Raw genomic sequence first — 25,826 nt, 5'->3', positions numbered from 1 at the left:
GCTTTTGGCAATTATTGTAGGTTTGTAAAAATATCAGATATGCCCTTTAGGCACGACAGCATTAAAATAGGGGTTCACTTAAAGTGGAAAACCTTCATTTTGACATTTCTAAGTACCATTCTAAAGCGTATCTGAAACTGAAGATTTTTTCACGTGTGTAGATTGAATAAATTCTAATTCTTAGATTTTAAGGATATTTCAATAGTTTCTGAAAGGTCTACAAAGAGTAAGAAGTTTTCCTATCATAGTAACCAGGGAAAATATCCATGGGGCTTTAATTTTCCTTTCTTGCTTTTTTGTTCTCAGCTGTTACAGACACTTATTACAGCAAACTCGTACTAAAATTGCATACTTTTCACCGTTCTTACAAAATTGTTCCAAAAATGAGGAATTTTAAGCACTTCACTTCAGGCATAGCCATCTCAAAAAAAAAATTCTTGGGCATCACTTCTAATACCATACCTTTTAAATACGACCTGTGCTAAACTTTATCAAACATTGAACCAAACAACCCTTACCCGTAGGTTTGAATCAATTTTTCAAATATTAATTTTTGCGAATTTTTGTGGACTAAATTTCTGAAAGCTAGTCTCTGGAGAGTCCTGAAGCAATACAAGCAAGAAGTTAAAAAACCCTTCCTTTTTAATCATTTATTAGTGTTTTATATTATATCTCTATTTTTATGGCTTCAAAAGAATAAAAGGAATTTCAAGGAAAACCTACTTAAAGTATTATCCTAAAAAAAAAAAAAAATAACAAATACTTCTAAAGGGATTTTAAGTGCTTCTTTTTTGCTCATAGGGATTCATTGCATTTGAATTCCTTGTTGTTGTTTTTTGCGTTGTTTTATTTAACACAAGCTTGTTAAAAGGATAAGCTTGAGCCATACCTGACAAAATTCAAAGATTATGCAACACCCAAAACAAACTGCGTGTTTGCAAGGTACGTCTTTCAGAAACGTGACCAACATGAGGGAGAAAAAATAGAAAGCTACATAACAGAGATGAAAACCTTGGTTAAGGCCTGTAGCTACAGGGACGCAGACGAAATGGTACGAGATAGAATAGTCTGTGGAATACTGAACCCAAGTATCAGAGAGTGCCTGCTAGTAAAAGGGGATGCCCTGACCCTTGAAACAACTATAAAGAAATGTCGCATGTTTGAAACAACCCAGACACAGCTAAGAACGTTTGATGAAGGTAGGATAAAAAAAAAGAAGTTGCTTCCGTTCACAAAATCAATTGCCATCCAAGCCGAAGAAACGACGAGTTCAAGACCACAAGCCTAAGATCTAGAGAATGCTACTTCTGTGGAGGCAGTTACAGCCCTAATCCTGCATGACCTGCAAAAGGAAAAACATGTACAAAGTGCCGCAAGCCTAACCATTTTGCACGCGTCTGCAGAAGCAACAAGGTCGTAAATGTAGTTTCAGGCACCAACAACATACTTGAAAACTCTGATGATAAGGACGAGATATTTCTGCATGAAGTCTCAGAAACAAATAATAAGGAAGAAGCCATAGTTTTCCTCACAATAAACGCCCAGTTGCCAGTTAGCTACAAAGTTGACACAGGAGCGCAAAGCAAATATCCTTCCTATTAAGTATTTTGACATGCTCTTGCCAAAGCCAGAAATAACCAAGGCTAGGCAGAAGCTTACTAGTTACTGCGGTGGCAGGATTATATATAGATATATATATATATATATTTTTTTTTTTTTGATATTATACATATATATATATATATATATATATATATATATATATATATATATATATATATATATATATATATATATATATATATATATATATATATATATATATATATATATATAAGGATCACGGTTAAAAAACGCAATTAAAAAACGCGATCACAAAAAATATCATCATAAAAGGATCACAATTAAAAAACCGATATACATACACGATTACATATGCACACATATATATATATATATATATATATATATATATATATATATATATATATATATATATATATATATATATATATATATATATATATATATATATATATATATATATATATATATATATATATATATATATATATATATATATGTGTGTGTGTGTGTGTGTGTGTGTGTGTGTGTGTGTGTGTGTGTGTGTGTGTGTGTGTGTGTGTGTGTGTGTGTGTGTGTGTGTGTGTGTGTGTGTATATATATCCGTTTTTTAGTGTGATCCTCTTATGAGCAGTAATATATATATATATCTGATATATAATAGTCATATATATATATATATATATATATATATATATATATATATATATATATATATATATATATATATATATATATATATATATATATATATATATATATATATATATATATATATATATATATATATATATATATATATATATATATATATATATATATATATATATATATATATATATATATATATATATATATATATATATATATATATATATATATATATATATATATATATATATATATATATATATATATATATATTTTTTTTTTTTTTTTTTTTTTTTTTTTTTTTTTTATTATATATATATATATATATATATAAGATAATTTCTTAAACCACATTGGCCTGACATCACATAAAGAAGAGAAAACGAGCAAAAATGGGTTTTATAGGTCAAATGAAGATACCGAAAAAACGAAGCGAATATTTCGAGAGGACAAACGCCTCTCTTCTTCAGCGCGAAAGAAGAGTTTCGCGCTGAAGAAGAGAGGCGTTTGTCCTCTCGAAATATTCGCTTCGTTTTTTCAGTATCTTCATTTGGCCTATAAAAACCCCATTTTTGCTCGTTTTTCTCTTTATGTATATATATATATATATATATATATATATATATATATATATATATATATATATATATATATATATATATATATATATATATATATATATATATATATATATATATATATATATATATATATATATATATATATATATATATATATATATATATATATATATATATATATATATATATATATATATATATATATATATATTTTTTTTTTTTTTGACAGTGGTTGCATTCCACTGTCTTGTATAAAAATTTCCCTGTTGTTCCCTGTTGATTTTAGGTCCTTCCTTCTTCCTGTCCCCCACGCAGACATTCATCTGATAATCAGGGCCAGGGGCCCAAAACCAATGCTATTGGATTAAGAGTGAAGTCTCAGTAAGGGATAATTAATCTGTATTTATCTTGTTTTCAAGAATTATTTTATCTCAAAGTTCAGTCTGCAAAATTGTCGACTTGAGATAACATTGGCAGCTCAAGTATACTAGTTGACTTTTTCCTGGTAGGTCTATCGGTGACAAAATTTCCCTTTCTTTTCGCCTTTCCTACGTTTTAAAGCATCTGAAATGAAAAGTATGCATATGTTTAGAGTAGGCTAAAAAAGTGACCAACTCGCTAAATGATCAATGGTGCAGTTGAAAGCGCCAGTTACAGCTCTTGTAAGTTTCCTCCATACTTTGGTACATTTTTCATGCCTATTTTTTTGTTTTTAGGCATACCATTTAACGATGGACCATCATGGAAAGAACACAGGATGTTCGTGGTTCAGGAATTTAGAAAGTTTGGACTAACGAAACCAGAAGTAGAGACTAGAATCCATGATGAAGTTCAAATATTCTTGGAAAAGCTATCAAAAAGAATAGGGGAACCGACTTCTATCAATACCTATCTTGCCACAGTTACTTACAATATAATCTGGTAATTTGTTTTAGCAGTATATACTTCCTGAGACGACACTGTCTATGCCGTCACCTAGCTAGGCTAGTATTGGCTATAAATCATCCCCCTTTTTTTCTTAACTATTTTTCTTCGTTATTCGTGTTTTTCATACATCATTGTTTAGGAGCATTTTACTGTCAAGCCCTTGCTGTCACAATCGAGAGAAAAATATAAATCATCGTCATTGAATTAGCACATCTTAGTGGCATTGGGCGATTTGTAGTTTTCTCGCTTGTAACAAAATTAACGGATTTAAGAAACAAATTTAAGAAACAAAATTTCTTTCAAGTCTCTATAGAAATACTTTACTTCTAGCAATCTTCCTATAAAAAGGCTTAGAAAACACTAATACGATAATTAAAAAGTGACGCATTTTAAAATAAGGAATTTTAAACCAAATAATGAGCGTCTACATTTATGTATATATATATATATATATATATATATATATATATATATATATATATATATATATATATATATATATATATATATATATATATATATATATATATATATATATATATATATATATATATATATATATATATATATATATATATATATATATATTTAAGTGAATGAACGAAAGTTATTTCCCTTTTTAAATATTAGTAAAAAGATAGCAATAAAAAAGACAAAGGGGGAATTTTAAACCAAATAATGAGCGTCTACATTTATGTATATATATATATATATATATATATATATATATATATATATATATATATATATATATATATATATATATATATATATATATATATATATATATATATATATATATATATATATATATATATATATATATATATATTTATATATATTTAAGTGAATGAACGAAAGTTATTTCCCTTTTTAAATATTAGTAAAAAGATAGCAATAAAAAAGACAAAGGGGGAAAAAACAGAAATATGAATTGCGATACAATATGCACAACAACAAAAACGAATATTTTTCAACAAATCAACTAAAACAAAAGAGATAGAATATACTTTAATAAAATAACACGTAAAAACCATGGTTCGGATCAAACGAACTTCTAAATTTATTCTTTTTCAATAACAGCAGTAAGAGGATTTGTAGCTCCATAATTTACTGTTTCTCTGGAATTTCTGGTCCGAGGTGGGAGGTAAAGAAGGTTTAAGAATGCTTATAATAATGAAAACGGAGAGCTCTTTTATTCCCTTCCGATAGGATGGGCCGTAAGGGAGATAATGATAGAATTTGCAGGATAACGAAGACGCTATAAGAGCAAACAAGTAATAAAGATTAAGCATAAGTTTACTGCCAACAAGGACTCTGTAGGTACGAGTGGGCTTTTTCAGAAAAATGGTGAACAAAACCTGAACGAGTCAATTTGAGATTTGACGGAATTGGAACGCCCAGATAAGTAATGTTACTAGATGCGATATAAACTTAAGTGCCGAGCCGAACAGAAGTTGTTGAGAACGAGGTGATAGCTTATAATGCTGAAGAACACTTAAAAGGAGGGTGCGCATGTGCACTGGGATAAAAAGCTCTCCTAACATTGTGCGCTGCCAATATAAGCTTTTCATCCTTATCATTAGCATCATTCAGCGCCGCTGAATGATGCTAATGATAAGGATGAAAAGCTTATCTAATGATGCTAATGATAAGGATGAAAAGCTTATCAGCGGGTGTGTAAGGAGGCATCGTAGATAACTTAGGCCTGCTTTATAGCCAAAACTGGGATTGGATGTTTGATTGGGAGTTTGATTGTATTGATAATTAGGAAATGGTCAGATACTTTAATGTCAATCATCACTTTTGTCATTGCTTCAGCGTTTGTTTGTTTAAAAATCAGGAAGAAGTCCAGATAAGAGGTTGAATCTCAGTTTTGAATATGAGTGAAGTCGATATAATTTTTTACATTATCCAAATCCTTATACAAAGAAAGAAGGATATTAGCTCGTGGGCTAGATTCATCTTAAAAATTAGAATTGAAAACTCTAGTATAATATATATATATATATATATATATATATATATATATATATATATATATATATATATATATATATATATATATATATATATATATATATATATATATATATATATATATATATATATATATATATATGGTCCACCTGATTGCGTAGTAATAGAAGGGGAACCCCCCTCCCGCTTATTTGGAGGTTGTGTTATTTGTTACAGATTTAGCCAACATCACCTTTTTACCCTCATTTATTCTTATCCTAAGGGACTTGTTATTCTTAATACTAGTTTTCAAAGCTATTCTTGTATCTTAAACGCTCAAAACATCCAGAAATTCATTAATTTCTGAGCGGTATAGTAGAGGTGACAGCTTTTATCCGTCAGATCCAGGAATACCCACATTATTGATATTGAAACTTGCCTATTATTCTCACCCACACTCAGTGTAGCCAATTGGCTTTGTTGACTTGGAATCAGGGGCGTCGTTCGGGGAGGGGGGAGCAAGGGGGTAGTTGCCCCCAACAATCTGGAGAAAAAATTATTATATATCCAATGCCGCTTGACTATCCGAATATGGACCGCTCTTGCCCCTCCTCTCCCCCGCCCCCCCCCCCCCCAATAAAATGCTGGAGATTCATTCCTGCCTAAAAACCGTTCAAAATCATACTCCAGAATGGAAGCTCTCCTCTCTTTACTTCTAGGTTATCAGCTGTTGCTAGTCAAAGAATGTCATTAAATTATGCTGTTGGGTTAGCTCTATCTCTGATCATGTACATCTGATGATGTTTTTCTAAAAAGAGGGGAAAAGGCAGTAAAAAGTGCAAGTTAATAATCTGAAATTTTTTTTTGTGGACAAAGGGCTTTTAGTCTTCGATTAGGGGAGTTGAGGAAATTTTAAAGTTGACCCCGCCGAGTGTAGGTTTCTATGTCAATGATACAGTATTTTAACACTTATTAAAAAAAAATCAAATGGAAGAGGTACGCTACTATTTTATTGAAGATTTTCAAGAAACCCTCGAAAGAGTCAGCAAATGCTTTTAGTTCTACTGACAGGTTCTGCTGTAATAAGCTTTTTTTTTTTTTTGCGGCACTCTATATTCCAGACTTCGAAGACTATAAATGAATACGACCGCCCGACTTGCCAAATTTGCCTAAATTGAACTCCTCTCATATTTTGACTCGAAATATATGTTTTGTGGAATAAAAGAGATTTCAGATGCATTGAAAAAGTGGCAAATATTATCCGATCCAGCCAATTTTTTTTTATAGATTAATAGCTAAACAGGGCTAAACTAAGGGATTAGAAAGTTGCATATTTTTGTTTCATTTTTCACTGGTACTGTAACTATTCTTCCTCTTCTAGGTCAGTCATAAGTGGTCAAAGATTCAATTGGGATGACAAGCAATTATCTAACCTATTTAAGAATATGGAGGCAAACCTAGATGCCGTTGAAATCGTTGGAGCTCACAATTATTTTCTCCCGCTAATGTTAGTAAGGATATACGCTGTTCAATCACTAGTGAATAACTTCTTCTTGTTTAAACAGTGGCCTGGAAATCATTCCTACTAAGTTGATGTTTTAGCGGATCTCTCGATATCAATATTGAACACATTTAGGTTTAAATTTAAAATATGTAATAGTATTTTTCAGGTGAGTTAATTACAAAAGAAATAATAGATACAGAAATATCAGATCTAAAGTCTACATGCCAGATTAAACTTTAAATGAGAACATTTGGGATATTGCTCAAAATTTCTCGGACTAAATGAGTTTGCGGTGAAATTTATGTTCTTCTCATGCAGCTGCATCTGTGCGACTTCAACTGCAGTTAACAGTAGTAATAATTGTAAACTTCCTATTTTTACAATTCACTACTGCTAAAACTCACTGCAATACCGAGCCATCTAAAGCCAGCACATCTAAGCGCGCCCCTTCTCCAACCAAGTCTTTTCAAAGCTTCACTTTTCACCCACTCCTATGAAATTCTGATTTCCTTTAAATCATTCTTAATGACAGCTTAATGACAGCTCATTGACAATTGACAGCTCAATGACAGCTCATTGACCTGACAGCTTAATGACAATAATTCTTAATGACAGCTTCACCTCCCATTCGGAGATTAACTCTTTTTTGCTTGGCCCCAGGGGAATGGCCTGAAAGAACAATCTTTGGAAATCGGTCATCCTTCGTTAGTAAGACGTGTCCAAACTACCTTGACCTTTCTTTCATTATGGCCCTAGAGTATCTACAGTTATCAAACCACAAATACGAATGTAATGAAATTTTCTAGAAATAACCCAGAGAAAATAATAAAATACTAAACAAAATACATAATAAATATGATATACTTTGATTTTCAATTTTTTGATTTTGAATTCAAATTTTGAACAAATTTGCACAAAACTCGATGCATGGCCATAACTGCTCGGTGAGTCACCATTAGCCATAATTGTTTCCAACTAATTGTCTCCATTTTCCTTACACAAAAATACATCGTGAAGACCTAGACATTATTGAGCCAGTGGAAGTATATTTAAAGTAATACATAAAGTCTTATTGTTCATTTTAGGGAAGCATATCATCAAACAGTTCGCTGTAATGAACTGTAAGTAGGAGCGATGCAGCTCAATAGTAAAAAAACTCTAAAAAATGGAATATATTTTAGCCAATTCCTTTGATATTAATAGATATATCAAAAGATTTGGCTTATTATTCTGATTTCAAATATATAAGATTCATTAAGTTTAGTGCTACCCACCAAGGGCTATGAGCCTGACAAATTTGCCTGAATTTGGTAAAAACGGGGAAACACCCCCTGAAAGTCAAGGAATTTTAATGAAAATTACGACATCAAATTCAGCGTATCCGAGAACCCCACTGAGGAGGTTTCAAGCTCCCATCTGGAAAAATGTGGATTTTTTTGCCAGAAGAAAGATCACAGATGCGTGCTAATTGTTTTTTTTTTCACTGGTGATCGTATCGAATCAATGGCTCTAGAATATCGGGAGAGGGCAAATTTCAACTGAAATTAAAAGTTCAAGTGCCCTTTTTAAGCGACCAAATATATTGGAGGGCAGCTAACCCCCCCCCCCCTCTCACACCTCTTTTTCCCCAACGTCGCATTTGATCAAAAATTCGAGAAAGCCATTTTGGTCAACATAGTTGAAATGTCCTATAACTCGAAAGGTCCTTTGGAGATAACATGACCGCCCACAGCCCCTGGAGAAAGGTTTTTAAGTTATGAAATTTGCCATTGGTTACGTATAGTATTTGCTATTGGGAAGTATGCATACATGTTTTGCTTCGGGGGGGGGGGATTTTCCACAGGAAGAATTTTCAATGCGGAGGGAAGTTTACGATGGTGAACTTTTCATGGGAAATTTACACTGGGGGAATTTTCTAAAATGCCTATATTAAATTCTTTTTATTTGTCTTACTTCCTCTTTTGCCGATTCAATTTTACATGTAAAGACGTTAAGGGTGATTGTCTGGGGTAAATTTTCACAGGGATTGAAATTTTTAGAGGATCTTTCTGTGGTGGAGGAGTTTGTTCGTTGAGAGGGAGACGAGTTGGGATTCACGACACTATTGAAAAAGTTTTCAGCTGAAAGTAAGGAGTCATTTAAAATGAAAAGAAGTTGTTACATATGCGAGGGGTTTGTACCCTCCTCAACATCTCGCTGTTTACCCTAAAGTTTGACTTTTTGTCCCGATATTCTATTCCCAATGCTGCATGTGACATACACTGAGATCAAGCTCGTTAAAATGAGCGAATCTTATAATTTTCCAGAATTTGAGCTCACTGATAAAATGGCTCCAAAAAAATCACTGATCCTCTTTTACGTCTCAGGATTTCGTTAGTATATGTTTTTTTTCCGCACATGATATTTTGAGGTAACATTGCCATTCTGATCTCCGTGTATCCAATTAATCTGCCAGTACCAACTGAGAAACAAGATAAGTCTATTGATGTTTAAGTTGAACAGGTGGCATGGAAAAAAATACTTTCTTATTAATTCATAATGGAGTATTAGCTCCTCTTATATGATGCTAACTCATCATCTTCTTCTTTCTCAATCAGCTCTCTCCACGTGAAATTGAAATCAAAGGGATTTTGGTGATGATGGCAAATTTAAGAGTGACTACCATTCTTTAATACCCAGGTATGATCCTGAACCCCAAAAATGGCAAAATGGTGAGAAGCGTATTGACTTAGCCATCTTCACGGGGTTTGTTCTGTTACACTCTATTAAACAGTAAACTTTTGATTAAAACAGTAAGTGATCATTTTATATGCAGCCATACCAGATTTGCAGCATGTTAGAATATTCCAGGGGGGGGGGGGGGGTGAAAAAGAAAAAAATGTGTTCTTGCACCACATTTCTTTCAAATTTTGTAAAGGAGAATTATCTATAAGATTCTGTGGAGGTATCATCAGTCTCCCCCTTTGCGTAGTAAGGGTGATTGACTCGGCTTTTCTTTGACCAAATGGTTTGCAGTGATGAGAAAGTACATTTTATTGGCATTCAATATAAAAAGTTAGGGATCATAGCCCCTATAAGAAGAAAGAATTTGCTTTCCAAGACCCTTAAATAACATGGCCATTCAGCCTCCCCCAGGCCATTCAGCGTGTCAGTTGGCGATAGGGGAACACTCTACAGATATGTAGGGTACCTCCATAGGAGGCACGGACCAAGGGGGGACCTTGTCCCTGGGGGTCCATAATAGAATCTGGGGCACCCTCGCCCGGGGCCATAAATACAGGCGGAGGAGGAAGAAAGCCCCTCAAATGTACACTCAAAAGGGCCAATTGGTTTGTCCACAAGTCCCATGAGTTGCAGACCTTCTCCCAGTAATGGGTTCAATTGCATGGTGATGCAGGACATCATCGCGGGAGGATCCTCAATAGGAGGACAACTGTGGCAGGGTGTAAGATCAAGATCTATGGACAACGGCCTCTGAAAAGGGCTGCCTCGACCCTTCGGAGTACCTGCAAGACAGGGGACTAGCGGTCAACTGTATTCTCACTTGAGGAGTGGCGGCCGTCGAGGAAATTATAGCCTAGTAAACGACATAGCATTCGCACGGGATTCTGACTAATGGACAATTCTTCTGGGATTGGTTTGTTTTGATGGGCGTCTTTGGGCAGAAAAACCTCTTCCTAGCTAATTTATCAATTACGGATTGCCTCTCCGTAGTAGCATAATATTTGTAGGCATGAATATATAATGAGTCGGAGGTAATAGGCTTGAGATTGTCTGTGCAGGATTTCGACTCTTGTTGATATAAGAGCATCGCCAAGTGCTGAAAACCATGTTGTGACCAAGATGGGCCCAGGATTGCACAAAGCCTCCATTCATGGAGGTCCCAGGGACTTCTTGCTGTCCGGTGCTAAGCCGGCTTAAGCACTTCGGTGTAGACTTGAGAAGATATGTGATCCCCGTGCTGCACTGGTATCCGGGATCATTGCTTTTTCTGAGGCGAAAATAATTTCAATGATTTAAAGAACATGAAAATTGGAACTTGGAATGTTACAACGTTAAAAAATGACTATCGTTTCAACATTTTGACTGACGAATTCGGAGGATTCGAACTGAATTTATTAGGAGTTTCAGAAACTCATATCCCAGGGGTAGGAAGCATGAAATTAGTTGATATAGAATTTATTTACTGAGGGAGGAATGATGGGGTAGACAGGGAGTAGGGCTCATGATAAATAATGAAGCTGCTAAGTCTTGTTTAGGCTGGGAAGGTATTAATAATAGAATACTAATTGCTCATTTTATGACTAGAAAGTTCAGGGTATCAGTTATAGTAGTATACGCCCCTGTAGAACCGACTGACGGAGATATAGATATAAATAGGGATAGATGGTATCCCAGCTTAGGTAAATTTGGTGTAGGAAAAGAAAACAGTAATGGATACAGACTTTTTGCAATTTTGTAGGTATAACAATCTAGTTATAACCAATACGGTGTTTGGTCAGAAAATGGCTCATATGTTAACATGTATTCACATGATGGCAAGAAAACAAACCTTATTGATTATGTTATAGTGAACCGAAGACTAGCAGGATCAATACAAGATACTAGGGTATATATGAGTGATGTTATTGATGTTAAAGGTAAAGATCACCATCTAGTAGTGTCAAGGGTTAATTTAAAGCTGAAATATCGGAAGAGTAATTACCTCCCGGGAAGTTATGATGTTATTAGACTCCAGGATGAGAATTTGAGAGAAACTTTCCAGGAACAGTTGAATACTAGACTTGAAAGTTTAAAATTTCATAATGTGGAAGATGGTTGGAATAATTTTAGAAAAATAATTTGTGAAGTTGCTGAAGGTGTATTAGGGAAGAAAACTAGGACTGCAGCTAAGAATATTAGTAAAAAAGCTTTATGTTTAATAGAAAGGAGAAAGGACTTGTACAAGAATTATCAGAGTGATAGATCGCATGAAAACAAAAGAAATGTAAAGAAAGTGGAGAAAGCATTGAAATATGAATTAAGGAGGTGTGAAGTGGAGGCCATGGATAAAATTGCCGAGGATCTGGAAGATGCAGCTAGACGGCATAATAGTAAAATATTGTACTGGCACGTTAACAAATTGAGAGGTAGTAGTCAATCCGGACTTGTCCCAGTTAAAGATAGGAATGGGGTGGTATTTAGCGATAAGGAAAAAGCTAAAGTGAGATGGGCCGAACATTTTGAGAACTTTCTTAACCGAGATAGAGCTGTAGGAAAAAATATAGAGGAAAATGAAAAAGTTTGTGATACTTTGGATGTGAAGGAAGATTTGTTTTGTTAGGAGGAATAAGCAACAGTACTAAAAGGATTAAAGAATAATAAGGCTCCAGGTGCTTATAGGGTGGTAAATGAGTTTCTTAAATATGGTGGCTCTGAGGTTGGAAATAAGCTACTGAAGATTATGAATATGATTTTTTTAAAAGGGAAGTACCTAACGATTTCAGGAAATCCTTAATTAAGCCACTTTATAAGAAAGGTGATAAAAGTGAGTTTGGTAATTATCAAGGCATAATTCTGGTATTTTTAGGTAGCAAATTACTTAGTAATATGATACTTTTTATACTAAGAGATGCCGTAGACAAAGTTTTAAGAGAAGAACAGTGAGGTTTTAGAAAAGGTAGAGGATGTGTCGACCAAATTTTCACTCTTAGGGTAATAATTGAGAAGTGCCTGAGTTTTCAAACACCTTTGGTCCTCAGTTTTATAGATTATGAGCAAGCGTTCGATTCTGTTGATAGAGGAGCTTTAGTAAAGGTTTTATCCTTGTATGGTATACCACACAAATACATTAAGTGATTAGTGCTATGTACGAGAATAACATTGCTGCAGTTAAGGTAGGAAATGAGGTTAGCAGCTGGTTTTGTATTAAATCAGGAGTTAAGCAGGGTTGTGTTGTATCCCCCTTTATATGGATTATTTTGATGGACTTTGTTTTAAGGAGCACAGGAAAGGCAATGGGAGACCATGGAATCAAATAGGGAGGAAACACTCTCCTGGACTTGGATTATGCTTATGATTTAAGTATCCTAGATGAAAGTGTGAGCAAAATGAATGAAGTTTTAGAGGTTTTGCGAGTTCAGGGCGCTAGAATTAGTTTGAAAATTAATGTTAGGAAGACTAAGTCACTAAGGCTAGGAATAAGCGAAGATGAAAAGGTGACGTTGGGTAATAAAAAGATTGATCAGGTGGGCAGCTTCCCTTACCCTGGTAGTATTACTAGTAATGATGGTGGGAGCAGTGAATATGTTAAAAATAGAATAGCCAATGCTCAGGGTGTTTTTTCAAAGTTAAAAAAAATTTGGAAGAATATGAATAAAAGTCTGCAAACAAAGATTAGAATATTAGAAGCTACAGTGATGACAGTGGTCATCACTATGGCTGGTCAAATATGGCTCTGAAGCATGGACGCTCCGAAAAGCGGATGAAGATTTGCTAGATGTTTTCCAGAGAAATTGCTTAAGGATTGTTCTGGGTACCCGGCTGACTGACCGTATTGCAAACAATAGGCTATACGAAAAATGTGGTTCAATACCGCTTTCTAGGTCTATAATGAAAGAAAGGTTAAGGTGGTTAAGGCATGTTGTGCGGATGAATGATGACAGATTGCCGAAGATTGTTCTTTTCGGCCAACCATCTAGGGCTAAACGGAAAGCAGGTCATCCCCATCTGGGGTGGGAGGACGTCATAAAGCAAGATTTAAAGGACATAAGAACTTAATGGAAGGATGTAAAAAGAGAGACGTTGAAAAGACTGGTATTGAAGAAGATCATGTGAAGCTGTGTTCTCATAAGATAGCTTCGTGCTTCGATGAGTTGTTAGTAATAGCAGTAGTAGTAGTAAATAATATGGTGACTCTTAGCCTACATTGATACTACTTTTGCTGAAAACCAACTACCCACCGAATCATACTGTGGCTTCTTTTTTAGAGAACTTACTCGCAACCCTGCTTTTAGCAATCACTGGGAGACTTTTAGCCCACTTTGACAGTAATTTTGCTAGAATCCAACTACCCACTAAATCCCCGAATTCACTCGCGACCCTACTTTTTATAATCACGTGGAGCCTTTTAGCCCGCTTTGAAACTACTTTTGCTGAAATCCACCTAAACATCAAATCTCTATAAGACTTTTTTTTAAGAGAACATAATTGCAACCTTGCTTTTTGCAATAAGTTTTTCTAAAATAAAGGGGGTTATACAGTGCGAAAGATGTTATGAGAGAAAAGTGGCATGATAATCAGAAAAGGAAATATCTTGACGAAAAATACAAAAATAATTGCTATTGAAACTTTTTGGCAGTGTTTATAAAATGTTTGGTTTCTTTCACAAAGTAACTTCATAAGCTAAAACCTTTATATTTGAGACATTTTGAGCGTCGTTGATAGAGTTTATGTTCACAATTATTTTCTCTCATTAACTTAATGTTAGTAACGGTCTGCGTTGTTCGCTCACTAATGGGCATCATTTCCTTGTTTTTGCAACAGCTTCCATGAAGGAAAGGGAAATGTTCATCATGGAAAAGGTTATAAGAGAATAATTATTGAGTGGGATAGTTCTAAGGAAAATATTTTAAAGGGAGAAAAACGTGAGTGTGTTAAAACAATTAAAGAATTTTGTAAGAAAACAATTTGTTTGAGAAAACAGTGAATTTAATATAATATTTAATTTTAATATTTAATTTAATTTAATATTACCTGGTCTTTCAATAGAAAAAAGTCCATAAAAAAGTTCATAAAAAGTCCATAAATGTTTGAGAAAAGCATGAATAATGACATATCCGATGCAGCTGATCATCCAAACAAATCATTCGAAGACTCGGCTAGCTTCAGCTTCATTGTCCTATTGCAAATTGGGATAAGCAAGACAATGTTGACGTCTTAGAAGGTTTGACTCTTTAGCTCTCTCAAATAATTCCTTTTATTCTACATTTAAGCGAAATTTGGTCAGTAAAGACTGATAATTATCAGAAAATAGTACCCACGTTTGAAATTATTCAATACCTACTAATGAAGACCTAGGTAGGCTCCTTCACTCCTTCATTTGACCACGGACCAAAGCACAAATAAAAAATACCACCGGCTAATGAATTTCAGCCAGCCAGCTATCAAAAATCACCTTATATGGACAAGAAACAGCACGTGCCTTCAACAACGACTTCATAAGAGATGGACAGACAACATCCAGACCTATAAACTCTGCCAGCTACTCCATCTATGATTGTATTGATCAGAATTTAAAAACCATACTCCATACATTTTCGGAAGAGACAAAGCCCAAATACAGCTTTAAAGAACGGAATGGACTGTAGTCAAGTAAGTCAAGATACGGAACGTTCAAAATGTTCCCGGACCTCAAGGCTAGAAGGCTCCTTACGAGGTATTTTTGGTAATGTTAAAGTGTATGGTACAAATTAAATTGCTTTTGTATTATACTTATCATCGAAGCATTTTAATTTTTGAATTTCTTGTATTTCTTTTTGATTGAATTTGCTCTCAGCATGTTTGAGAGAACCTAAACTACAGGATACAGTTCAAAATCTTAGCTGCAGAGAATGTCAGTTAAACTACACATACAATTATTTTTAATTAATGCCAAGAGCTAGTGCCATCATGGAAAAAAGGTGTTAGGAGGGTCCAAAAAATTGGCCCCCTGAGTCCAGCCTTGACTCTGGATGATCTACAATATAATTTTCGGAAATATAACCGGTATTCCCTTACTTCGTTCAAGAATTAAAGCAGGTGAAAACCATACAGCGGTATCTTCGCAAGAGCCTTTCTTTAGCATAAGTTTTGAAAATGAATTTTTTCACATGGCTTAAAATTTAAGTATTTAATTATTTTAAAGTGCTTGGACGATGTCTCAACCCTTGAAACTTATCATCCACTGACCACAGCATAAATATTAAATAACATATAATTTATGCTGTGTCCAGTGACAGATAATTTTCTAGAAAGGGTCACTGCTAGCCAATCAGGTAAATTCAAAGCATATACTCTTTAAGATAATGGTTGACATAATCGCTAATAATTGTACCAAACGTCCAAGTGACATCTTTTGTCTTTCAATATCCAACTGATTTATCAATAAAGACTTTAAAAAGCCTATTTTGCTAAGCCTTCAGTTTTATATTTTTTCTTAAGGTTTAGCGTATGAGTACTTGATTTACTCTCAGTTTTATTCAGTCACATTGATAGTGATATTAAAAAAATAAGGGTTGATGTTGAAGTGGAACAAAGCACTTTTTCGCCATTAAATATTAAATAACTAGCTTCAAAGGTAATTTGATCAGGGTAATTAATGAGCTACTGATATATTGAAAACAGTTTTTTTAATTTTAAATTAAGATTGTTTGACATATTATGTGCAAAAACTCAATAAATATTTACTATTATAAGGTGCATACACTTGAGATCTTAAAATTCACAAGTTCTGTAACATGTTGCTATCTTTTTTTGATGACGGGTATGACTATTGACGTATATCAGAGCCCTTATAATATACCAGAAGTATACCATATGCCAGAACCCTTTAGAAATCCTCCATTGCCTTACAAACACTAAGAAAAACGTATCTTTCTGTTGGTAAATAGCAAGGTGATAGGGGCGTATTAACAGGGGCGGGATTTCGTCAAAGTCGTGGGGGGAGGGGGGTCAAATTAGAAACCAATTTTCCCTAGTCATGTGATAATGAGCCATATAGTATCCTAGAAATAAAGGTACACTAAAAAAAAACCTGATCTGTTTCTATGAATGCTTGAATTATGAAGGCCTATCTTACTTTTGACAAGATTTTTGAAGACAGCAAATTTCAGCTGGAGAGGGGGGCCAACTGGGGTCTGTGGGGGACGACTGTTAGCCCCCTGCCCTATAGCAAATTAAATCCCTGGATATTAAGGGACATATTATATTTTATTATTTTGATAGATAAAGAAAATTTTCCATGTTTATGCACAAATACAAAGCCAAAATGTTTAAGGAATTTTTTTCACCAGATGATTTTATGTATTGAATTATAAACCACAGCAAATTTTTACTTGGAACTTCCTCTATAGTTACCATTACGGACTTGGTAAAAAATAACCTCTAAACCAACTTCACATTCAGGGACTTCTACTGCTCTTTGTGCTGCAACTTTTCAACACATTTCTAAAGGACATTTAATTTCCCCTTTTGTGTGGAAGAACGTTGGCTTGTGGAGATGACATTAATTACTTTTTCTCCTTAGGGCCTACCAACTGGTGAGGAATAATCCACCAAAGCTGTTAAAAATCGTAATTTCCCGCTTCATGTATTTCAACAGATTAATTAATTCTTCTCAAAACCGGCAAGAAGAAGAAGAAGATACTATTTCAGAAAATATGATTTTTGACTACTTGAAAGAACTCAACCAGCGGAAAAAGACAAACAAAGGAACAACTTTCTCAAGTAAATAGATTTGATGAGATTCTTGCCTCTAGTTTCATAGCTAAGCTTGTTATTTGCATTGCCAAGAGGTAGAAGCGAGTAACGAGTGGAAAGTAAATAACCTTTTCCCTGTTCAAATTACAATTGTTTTCTTCACACTTGCGTTTAGAATATTTTGTCAAAAATTACATAATTTTGGCAAACTCTGGAAAACAAAAATCAAGCCATCCAAAAGAACATAGCGTACAATTGGAGAAATTCAGCCTACACTGGATTCCCATCGTTCAATGTTGTTTCTAAAAAATATATAGGTTTGATTCGCAAATTAATAAAAATAAACTTTTATTAACTTACTTATAAACTTAATACTGAGGAATATAAAAAAAGGAAAAATATTCTCCTAAGAACTCACGGTAGCACCAAACAGCCTGAGGCCAATATAGCTGTGCACACTCTTCTTCTGCCCTAACATATTCAAAGCTTCACTATTAACTCTCTCCCGCTTTTTGTTTCTCTTCTGGTGGATGGCCAAAAATTACAATATGTTTGGCAATATGACAATATTTGACAATCTTTGGCAATATTTTATCCTTCACCCGCGTATAGTGCCCTAGCCAACGTAGTATTTCCTTTATAATAACCCTAAAAACTGGAATCGAACAACCTTTTTAGTACAGCTCAAACTCAATAATATTTGGTCAGTAAAATGAGCACCTAAGACACCTTAAAGATTATCCCAAGACATTTCTTCTGGAAATCATCCATTAAATCTTCCTTAGACTTTCACCCAACTACGTTTCAGAACCGTACTTTACACATTATCATTACCATGGCTTCCAATATTCTAGTCTTACTTTGCAGAACTGTCTTCCATTTTTTGCTGCCTTTTTTTAGTTGTGAAAAAAATAACCTCCCCTCCCCTAGATGCATGGGATAAGTAATCCGTGATTAATATCTCTAGAGTTTTGAATGACACTAAGCAGTAGACTGATCATCCTCTTAACACATACTTCAAAATTATCTCGTATTGAGAAATTTTAACTATTTTTCAACTGATGGCAGTTCGGCTATTTTCACTCTAGATAACACACGCGTGTCATGGGATTGGCTGTTCCGGGAGGGATTGAACATTTTTTGTATTGTACTAAGAAACCTTATAAAGACCAATCATCCGATAAAACGATTTTCTTGTCTTTTATCCATATGGAAGGTCTTGATCCTCAAACCTTATCCCCTTGTCCACTATTACTTCTGAAATCTCATTAACCCACAAAAATAGTCAAGGGTCTAGCTGGGGGGCAATCACGGCCAAAAATTCGTCCCTACTCGACTATCGAAGCAAGTGCAATGCTGGGATCAGATAATAAAACCACACTCGTTTGCCATCCTCACCTTCTAGATACCCAATTGGCCTCTAGAAGAAGCCTCTAGAAAAACAAGACAGGAATCTTCAGAAATTATACAATACTATTGTTTATCCAGTTGTAGATGTTATACATTTAGTATATTGCGACCCAAGCTGCCTTTTCAGTCATATTAAAATATAGAAACTGGAGGGGGAAAATAGCATACTTAAACATAATTTTTTCTCTACGCTGATTTCCGATATCTAACTCTTGTCAAGGTTAGAACTATAGCTCTCCAGTAAGGCTAGGAGATCACTAATCGCAGCAACACCCATCTCTGAACGTATGATCATGATCAGCCTGAAAGGCTCACCAGCGAATTTTGCAATTATACAAATATGCGCACCCGACTCTAGCAGAGATGATGAAGAATCAAAAATTTCTATCTTCAGTGTCTAGTGAACTCCGTGCCAACAAAAGATATAGCGTTTATCATCGGGGACTTCAACTCCGTTTTTGGTGGCAACCCATCTGACAACGAGGACGTAATGAGTAAACTTGGCCATGGCAAGCTGAACAAAAGAGGTGAACGCCTAATCGAATTTTACCGAGATGACCTTGTTATCACTAACACATTTTTTTCTTCATTTAAACTACGTCTAAAACCAGCCCCGAAACTCTCCAAAAAGCCCCTCAGATTCAGAGTAGACCCCTTAAGAGACCAATCTATCCGACAAAATACATCGCTACTCTTTCCAAAAGAATTTCTGAACTCCTCTCTACATCCCCACAAACTCTATCAAAGGATGACATCGATAATCTTGTACAGATTAGCTCGTAGGTTATTTGTGATGTTGCCCAGTTGACCCTGGGAGTCCGAAAGACGGACAAAAAACCTTGGATTACGGATGAAATAATCTCACTATGCGAAGAAAAACACAACCACATTAATAAACTAGATAGAGAAAGTTTGGATATGTACAAACGATTGAAGTGTGTGGTAGAGAAAGTCACTCGCCGGGCTCACCACCTCTATATAAGGGAACAATGTGAGTAATGCGAAATGGCACTCAAGAACGGTGACACTCACTTCATGTACAGGCGAGTGCAGGAACTAACCAAAAAAAAAGGATTGAAAGCCTGTACACTCTTCGATGAAGAAGGTAACCAGATCCAAACTACAGACGGGATCAAAACCAGTTGGAAAGAACACTTTGAGAGCAAATTAAACTCAACGATCCTCCCAGACCCAGAGTTGCTTAAAAGTCTCCCCGTAATCACAGCATACCCAATCCCACCCCCACTTCTTTCTGAGATAGAATCGGCTATCAAGGGCTTAGGGACAAACAAAGCTGCATGCCCAGATGGAATCCAACCGGAGCTGCTAAAAGTAAATTGCGATCCCCTTGTTGACCTATACCTTAAACTTGCTGCTGCTGCTTGTGAAGAAGTTCACTTCCCCTCCTCATGGTGTGAAGTCACGATAGTTCCATTTCATAAGAAAGGCTCAAAAGTAATATGTGATAATAACCGGCCTATAAGCCTTGCGAGCCACATCACTAAAATACTCACTAGAGTAATGCTAGAACGTATAAGAGCTACAGCTTCAAATGTTATTCCAGAATATCAGGCTGGTTCCTGCCCAAACAGGTCAATAATTGACCAGATATTTACGGTCCGTCAAATTATATAAAAATATCTTGAATTTGGACGTAGTATTTTCCAGCTCTTTATTGACTTTCAGCAGGCTTTCGACCTCATATGGAGAGAAGATCTTTGGCACATTCTTTTCCACTTTGGTATACCACAAAACTTAGTATCGATGATCAGAGATATGTACTCAAATTTCAAAAGCCGCGTCATGACGAAAGAGGGCCTTTCCGATAGCTTTGAAACATTGACTGGTGTGCTGCAAGGTTGCTTACTTTCACTGGAACTGTTTAACTTGTTCCTTACCGCTGTCCTATCACTCCTTGACAACTCTTCGGGTGTCCTCAACGGGGGAATATTGATTGATAAATTAGCTTATGCAGACGACATAGACCAAATAAATGAAAACCTTGGGGATCTTCAGTCCCAGGCCGACAACATCCAATCAACCACCAGCCGATTTGGAATGACCATCAATTTCACAAAGAGGAAAGGCTATGCTCTGTTCACGAAAGCCAGAAAACAAAAAAAGCCTAAGCCTCCAGCTCGGTGGCAACAACATAGAATGGGTTGAAGATTTCACCTACCTTGGTAGCCTTATAACATCTTATAAGCACCACTCGAAATATATTAAGAGGCGCCTGATGCTTTCCAGCTCTAGCTTTAAAGCCTTGATGCCGAGCTGGAGGAACAAGAATTTGTCGACACTGCTAAAAGCAAGACTGATTTTCCCCATTGCCATTTGCGTTTGTGAATCATGGACCCTCAAAACAGATGACCAACGTCGCCTAGCTGCATTTGAAACAAAGTCACTTTATTTTATGGTGGGCATTATATACCTGGACATGGCCTCTAATATTAGGCTGTTCGAAAACCTCAAGATCAAACACACCATACCTGACAGAACAAAACTGCAATAACTTAGGTGGCTAGGTCACATCCAGCGTAGGGAAAATTCCCGTATTCCAAAAATAGTCTTCCAGGGTCGCTTGCATGGTTCTTGCCCAAGAGGTTGGCCCCCGAAGAGATGGAAAGACAACTTCTCTACACTCAACCTGCTGCAACTTCTACGCCTGTGTGAAGATAGATGCTCATACAGACGCCACATCAATTATATAGTGAATGAAGAGGCCCCAAAACAACCTTCGAGGATGGATGAGACTTAGGTCAAGTAAGTCAGAATTGTGTATTAGAAAGTCTGTTTGATTGAAACAAATTGGGAGAGTTTTAGACAACCCATATATTTTTTTAGTTAATTCGGGTATGCAACCACCCTCATAGAGTGCTTATTTGAGGGTTATATTTGAACAGAAATTTGTTCTATCATGCGTGCAGCAGTAGCTGAAGCCAGGTAGAGAGTGGACCAGCGCCTGCAATACCGTAAAAAAAACAGATTTTAAAAGAAACCGTCTTGTGACCAATATCCTCATGTAATACTATTTTGGAAATAGTAACGTTTAATTGATAAATTAAACGAAAACTTACCAAGTTTGAAGTTTGATTGTAATTCTACTCCAAAGAAGGAGCGCCAGCGTAGCTGCGAGTTCAACTGAGATAGACGCGTGCAATCGCATCGATTGACCAAAGCAACACCAGTACTTTCAAATCATTATAATATACAGCAGTTAAGCTCATGATGAAACGCTGAGAGTTCAACGGGAAGGGAAATTGGGAGTGCAGTTGAACTCTCAGCTACGCTGGCGCTCCTTCTTTGTAGTAGAACTGCAACCAAACTTCAAACTTGGTAAGTTTTCGTTTAATTTATCAATTCTACTCCAAAAGGAGCGCCTTAGCTCGGCCTTCGAGTTCAACTGAGATTTTAAAGTTCAGCATGAGCTTATACCAACACTAATGATCAATAATAGCCCAATTCATTAAAAGAGGCTGTTATACAAAAATTCATTTATAGGAAGATATTTCAAATATAACAAATTACAGTGAATAAATTCAAAAGACAGATAACTGCTGACCACTTTCAATTGGTTTATTATAAAACCTTGCAAATGTTTTGGCATTTGTCCAGCCTATATGTTTTATGATTTTATCTAGATCAACTCCTCTTGCTTGAAGGTGGGACGTTAAGGCAGACCGTGTGCTATGAGCACTATAAAAACTGATATCTATACCTGCAAGAAATATAACTTCCTTCATCCATCTAAAGAAAGATGACTTGGACGCAGCAGTATGAGGCTTACGATATGTAAGAAAAAGTGCGTCGTTTCTGTTTGGATGTGATGTCATTCTAATATACCTAGCTAGGTGCGTCGCCAGACACAGGGACGACTCTTGAAAAGGCCGAAATTTAACTTCTGATTTGTGGTTGCCCGGTTTCGTTGTTTTTAAAAACACATTGATTTGAAAATCAAAACTTCCTTCGTCATTGTGTATCATATTACTAAATGATAAACTTGTCAAAAACTGAACTCTTTTACAAGCTGATAAAATAAATAAAACTGCTAATTTTTGTGTTAGTGTCTTTAATTGAAGATTTTCAATATCCCAAGCTGGCAGTCTAAAGAGATCGAATACACATTTTACAGCCCAAATACTTGAAATCTTCGGTAGACTAGGTCTTCTATTAAAGACACCTCTCATAAACTTCTTTGTGATGTGATTACTGCCTAACTGAAGGCTTGGTAAAATTGCCGATAAAGCACTCCTCGCAGTATTAATAGCACTGTATCCAACACCTGAGTGAAAAAGTTCTGTAAAAAAGGTCAAAGTCTCCGGTAGAGTTGCCTCCAAAGCCTGGATTGTGTTTCTTCCACAAAAGTCAATCCATTTTTCAGTGTTAACTTTGTACTGGTGTTTAGTGGAATCCCGCAATCCATCCATTATAATATCAACTGCGGAGGGAGAATATCCTTGGTAGTGAAGTCCTTGCTGGAGACGACCCAATCCTCTAGGCTTGTGTCACAAAGGATGGTGCAAGGTCGGTTTCTGGGGGAGAGACAAAGTAAAAATATCTTTTTGTAGAAGTATGGGACTTCCTACTAAAAGCTTTAATAGTAAGCGATACCAGACTTGAGTGGTCCAATTTGGAAAGATCAAAATACCAGTGGCTTGATCTGTTTCCACCTTCTGAAGGGTCCTCAGAAGTAAACTGAATGGGGGGAATGCATAAAAGAAATAAGGCTTCCAATTCATTGCAAATGCATCTACGAAAAATCATTCTGGATCTGGTTTCCCAGAAACAAATGGTTTAATCTAAAAATTTAATCTTGTCGCAAACAAATCAATATCTATTGACTGACATACCAAAAAAATCAAAATAATAAATATTTCCGAATCCAATTTCCATTCCTTTTCATTATCAAATTTTCGTGATATTTTATCTGCGATATTAGCAACCCCAGGCACATGTTCTGCAGATATCCACTCTTTGCCCTGCAATACTAGCTGCCAGACCTTATTTGCGAAATAATTGTAAAACTTAGATTTTGATCCTCCCATTTTATTTATATAAGCTACTGTGGTTATATTGTCAGAACGCAGCCGGACATGCATGCCTTTAATATCCTGGGCAAAACATTTTAATCCCAGATAAACGGCCTTCGTTTCTAAGACATTGATACCGAATCTCTTCTCTTCTGAGGACCATTCACCTGTGGCCGTTTTCATGGAATATTCATCACGAGTGCCCAACCTAGTCTCGACGCATCACTACACAAATATTTGTCAATTGATCTAGACTCAATTGGTTTAGAAGCATGATTGGCAATATCCAACCACCATTGTAGTTCCGAATTTACAACGGATGTTAAAACTATACTTGCCGCAAAATCACCCTTCGCGTACTTTAATGCTTGAGTTCTCAACGATTCCGCTTTCCAGTAATATAAAGGCCCTAATTCTACTGCTGGAAATGTTGAAACAAGAACGCCAAGAGTTTCGGCCAATTCTTGAATCGTAGTCATTTTTTGACTAAGAATTTTTGAAACCAAATGTATAACTTTTTTAATTTTTCTTTCCGGCAGGAAAATACGCATTGATCGCGAATCTAACAAAAAACCCAGAAATTCTATTTGTTGGCTTGGAATCAGAACTGACTTTCCTGGGTGAATCACAAACCCCAGCTCTGACAGTAATTTCGCTGTTTCATAGACATTATTTTTACATTCTAAATATGACCTTCCCAGAAGGAGAGAATCGTCTAAATACACAACTGACAAATACCCTTTTCTTCGAAGCAGGGAGATAACAGGTTTCATAAGTTTCGTAAGAACCCTTAGAGCAGATGATAACCCATTTGGCAGTGAAGTGAACGCATAACAAACGTCTACTTCAAAACAAAGCCACATTTGATTATCAAAGTCAACAGGGCATGAATAATAAAAATCGACTGGGTCAATAGTGGCCATATAACAATTTTTGGTCATCAAAAGAACCGCAGAATAAACACTTTCCATTTTAAAATGGTAATAATTAATGTTTTCGTTTAAATTTTTAAGATTAAGAATAAACCGAGTAGACCCATCTTTCTTTGGGTCTGTAAAAATGGGAGAAAAACAACGTATTTCCTTTATTCTGAAGTCGGGTACTTTAACAATAACACCTTTATGCAATAAAATATAAACTTCTTTTCTTAAAGCCTGCATTTCTTCAAACATAAAACTTTTGTTTTTTTTTCAAAGTTTGTATTGGTGTTTTCTCAAATTCAATCTTATAGCCTGAGGCTACAATATTCAAAATATTCAAATCACTGGTTATTGACTGCCATTTTGAGATGTACTTACTAATTCTCCCAGCTTTAAAGTTATCAGCCAAATGTTGTGACTGCCTATTGAAATTAACAACAAAATCATAAAAATCAAGGGCGGGGTATGTTAAATAGTACATACCAGCTATTTGCGATCCCTTTTCTGGAAATTCTGGAATTTCTGGAATTTGGACCTCTCTTGACGGTCCTGGCCCTGCCGTCTGCGATAATTTGGACGGGGGGCCTCGTTCTGCCATCGGCAATAACGGTAGCCCCCCCCCCTTGTGTGTTTTTTGGTTTTCCAAAAGATTTTTTCAAATCCGCCACGGATTTAGCTTTAGATGTTGTTTTTGCAACATCTTTGCCAAAAAGAAACTCCGTGACTTTGATTTCAGGAGCACATAAAGCTGATGCTACAGTGGGATCTGGGCTCAATTCGAATTTCATCGCATGCGGTCTTTTTAAACTTAGATCGTAATTGG

The 25,826-nt window shown here is 35.5% G+C and overlaps 1 protein-coding gene across 2 annotated transcripts in view; it reads left to right on the top strand.

Annotated features, from left to right (window-relative positions):
- LOC148941599 (cytochrome P450 2U1-like) overlaps window positions 1-25,826 on the top strand; it is a 156,714-nt gene that overhangs the window by 40,260 nt on the left and 90,628 nt on the right. For both annotated transcript variants that reach the window (XM_089103924.1, XM_089103925.1), the window contains exons 2-4: window positions 3,533-3,737; window positions 7,084-7,209; window positions 17,471-17,670. In XM_089103924.1, the coding sequence (XP_088960050.1) occupies window positions 3,533-3,737; window positions 7,084-7,209; window positions 17,471-17,670 (531 nt within the window). The remainder of the gene's footprint in view (window positions 1-3,532; window positions 3,738-7,083; window positions 7,210-17,470; window positions 17,671-25,826) is intronic.

The sequence above is a fragment of the Artemia sp. Qi Xiang Cuo genome, chromosome 18 (assembly GCF_049724085.1).
Source record: "Artemia sp. Qi Xiang Cuo chromosome 18, ASM4972408v1, whole genome shotgun sequence".
Classification (NCBI taxonomy): Eukaryota; Metazoa; Arthropoda; class Branchiopoda; order Anostraca; family Artemiidae; genus Artemia; species Artemia sp. Qi Xiang Cuo.
This window is presented reverse-complemented; position numbering and strand designations above follow the sequence as displayed.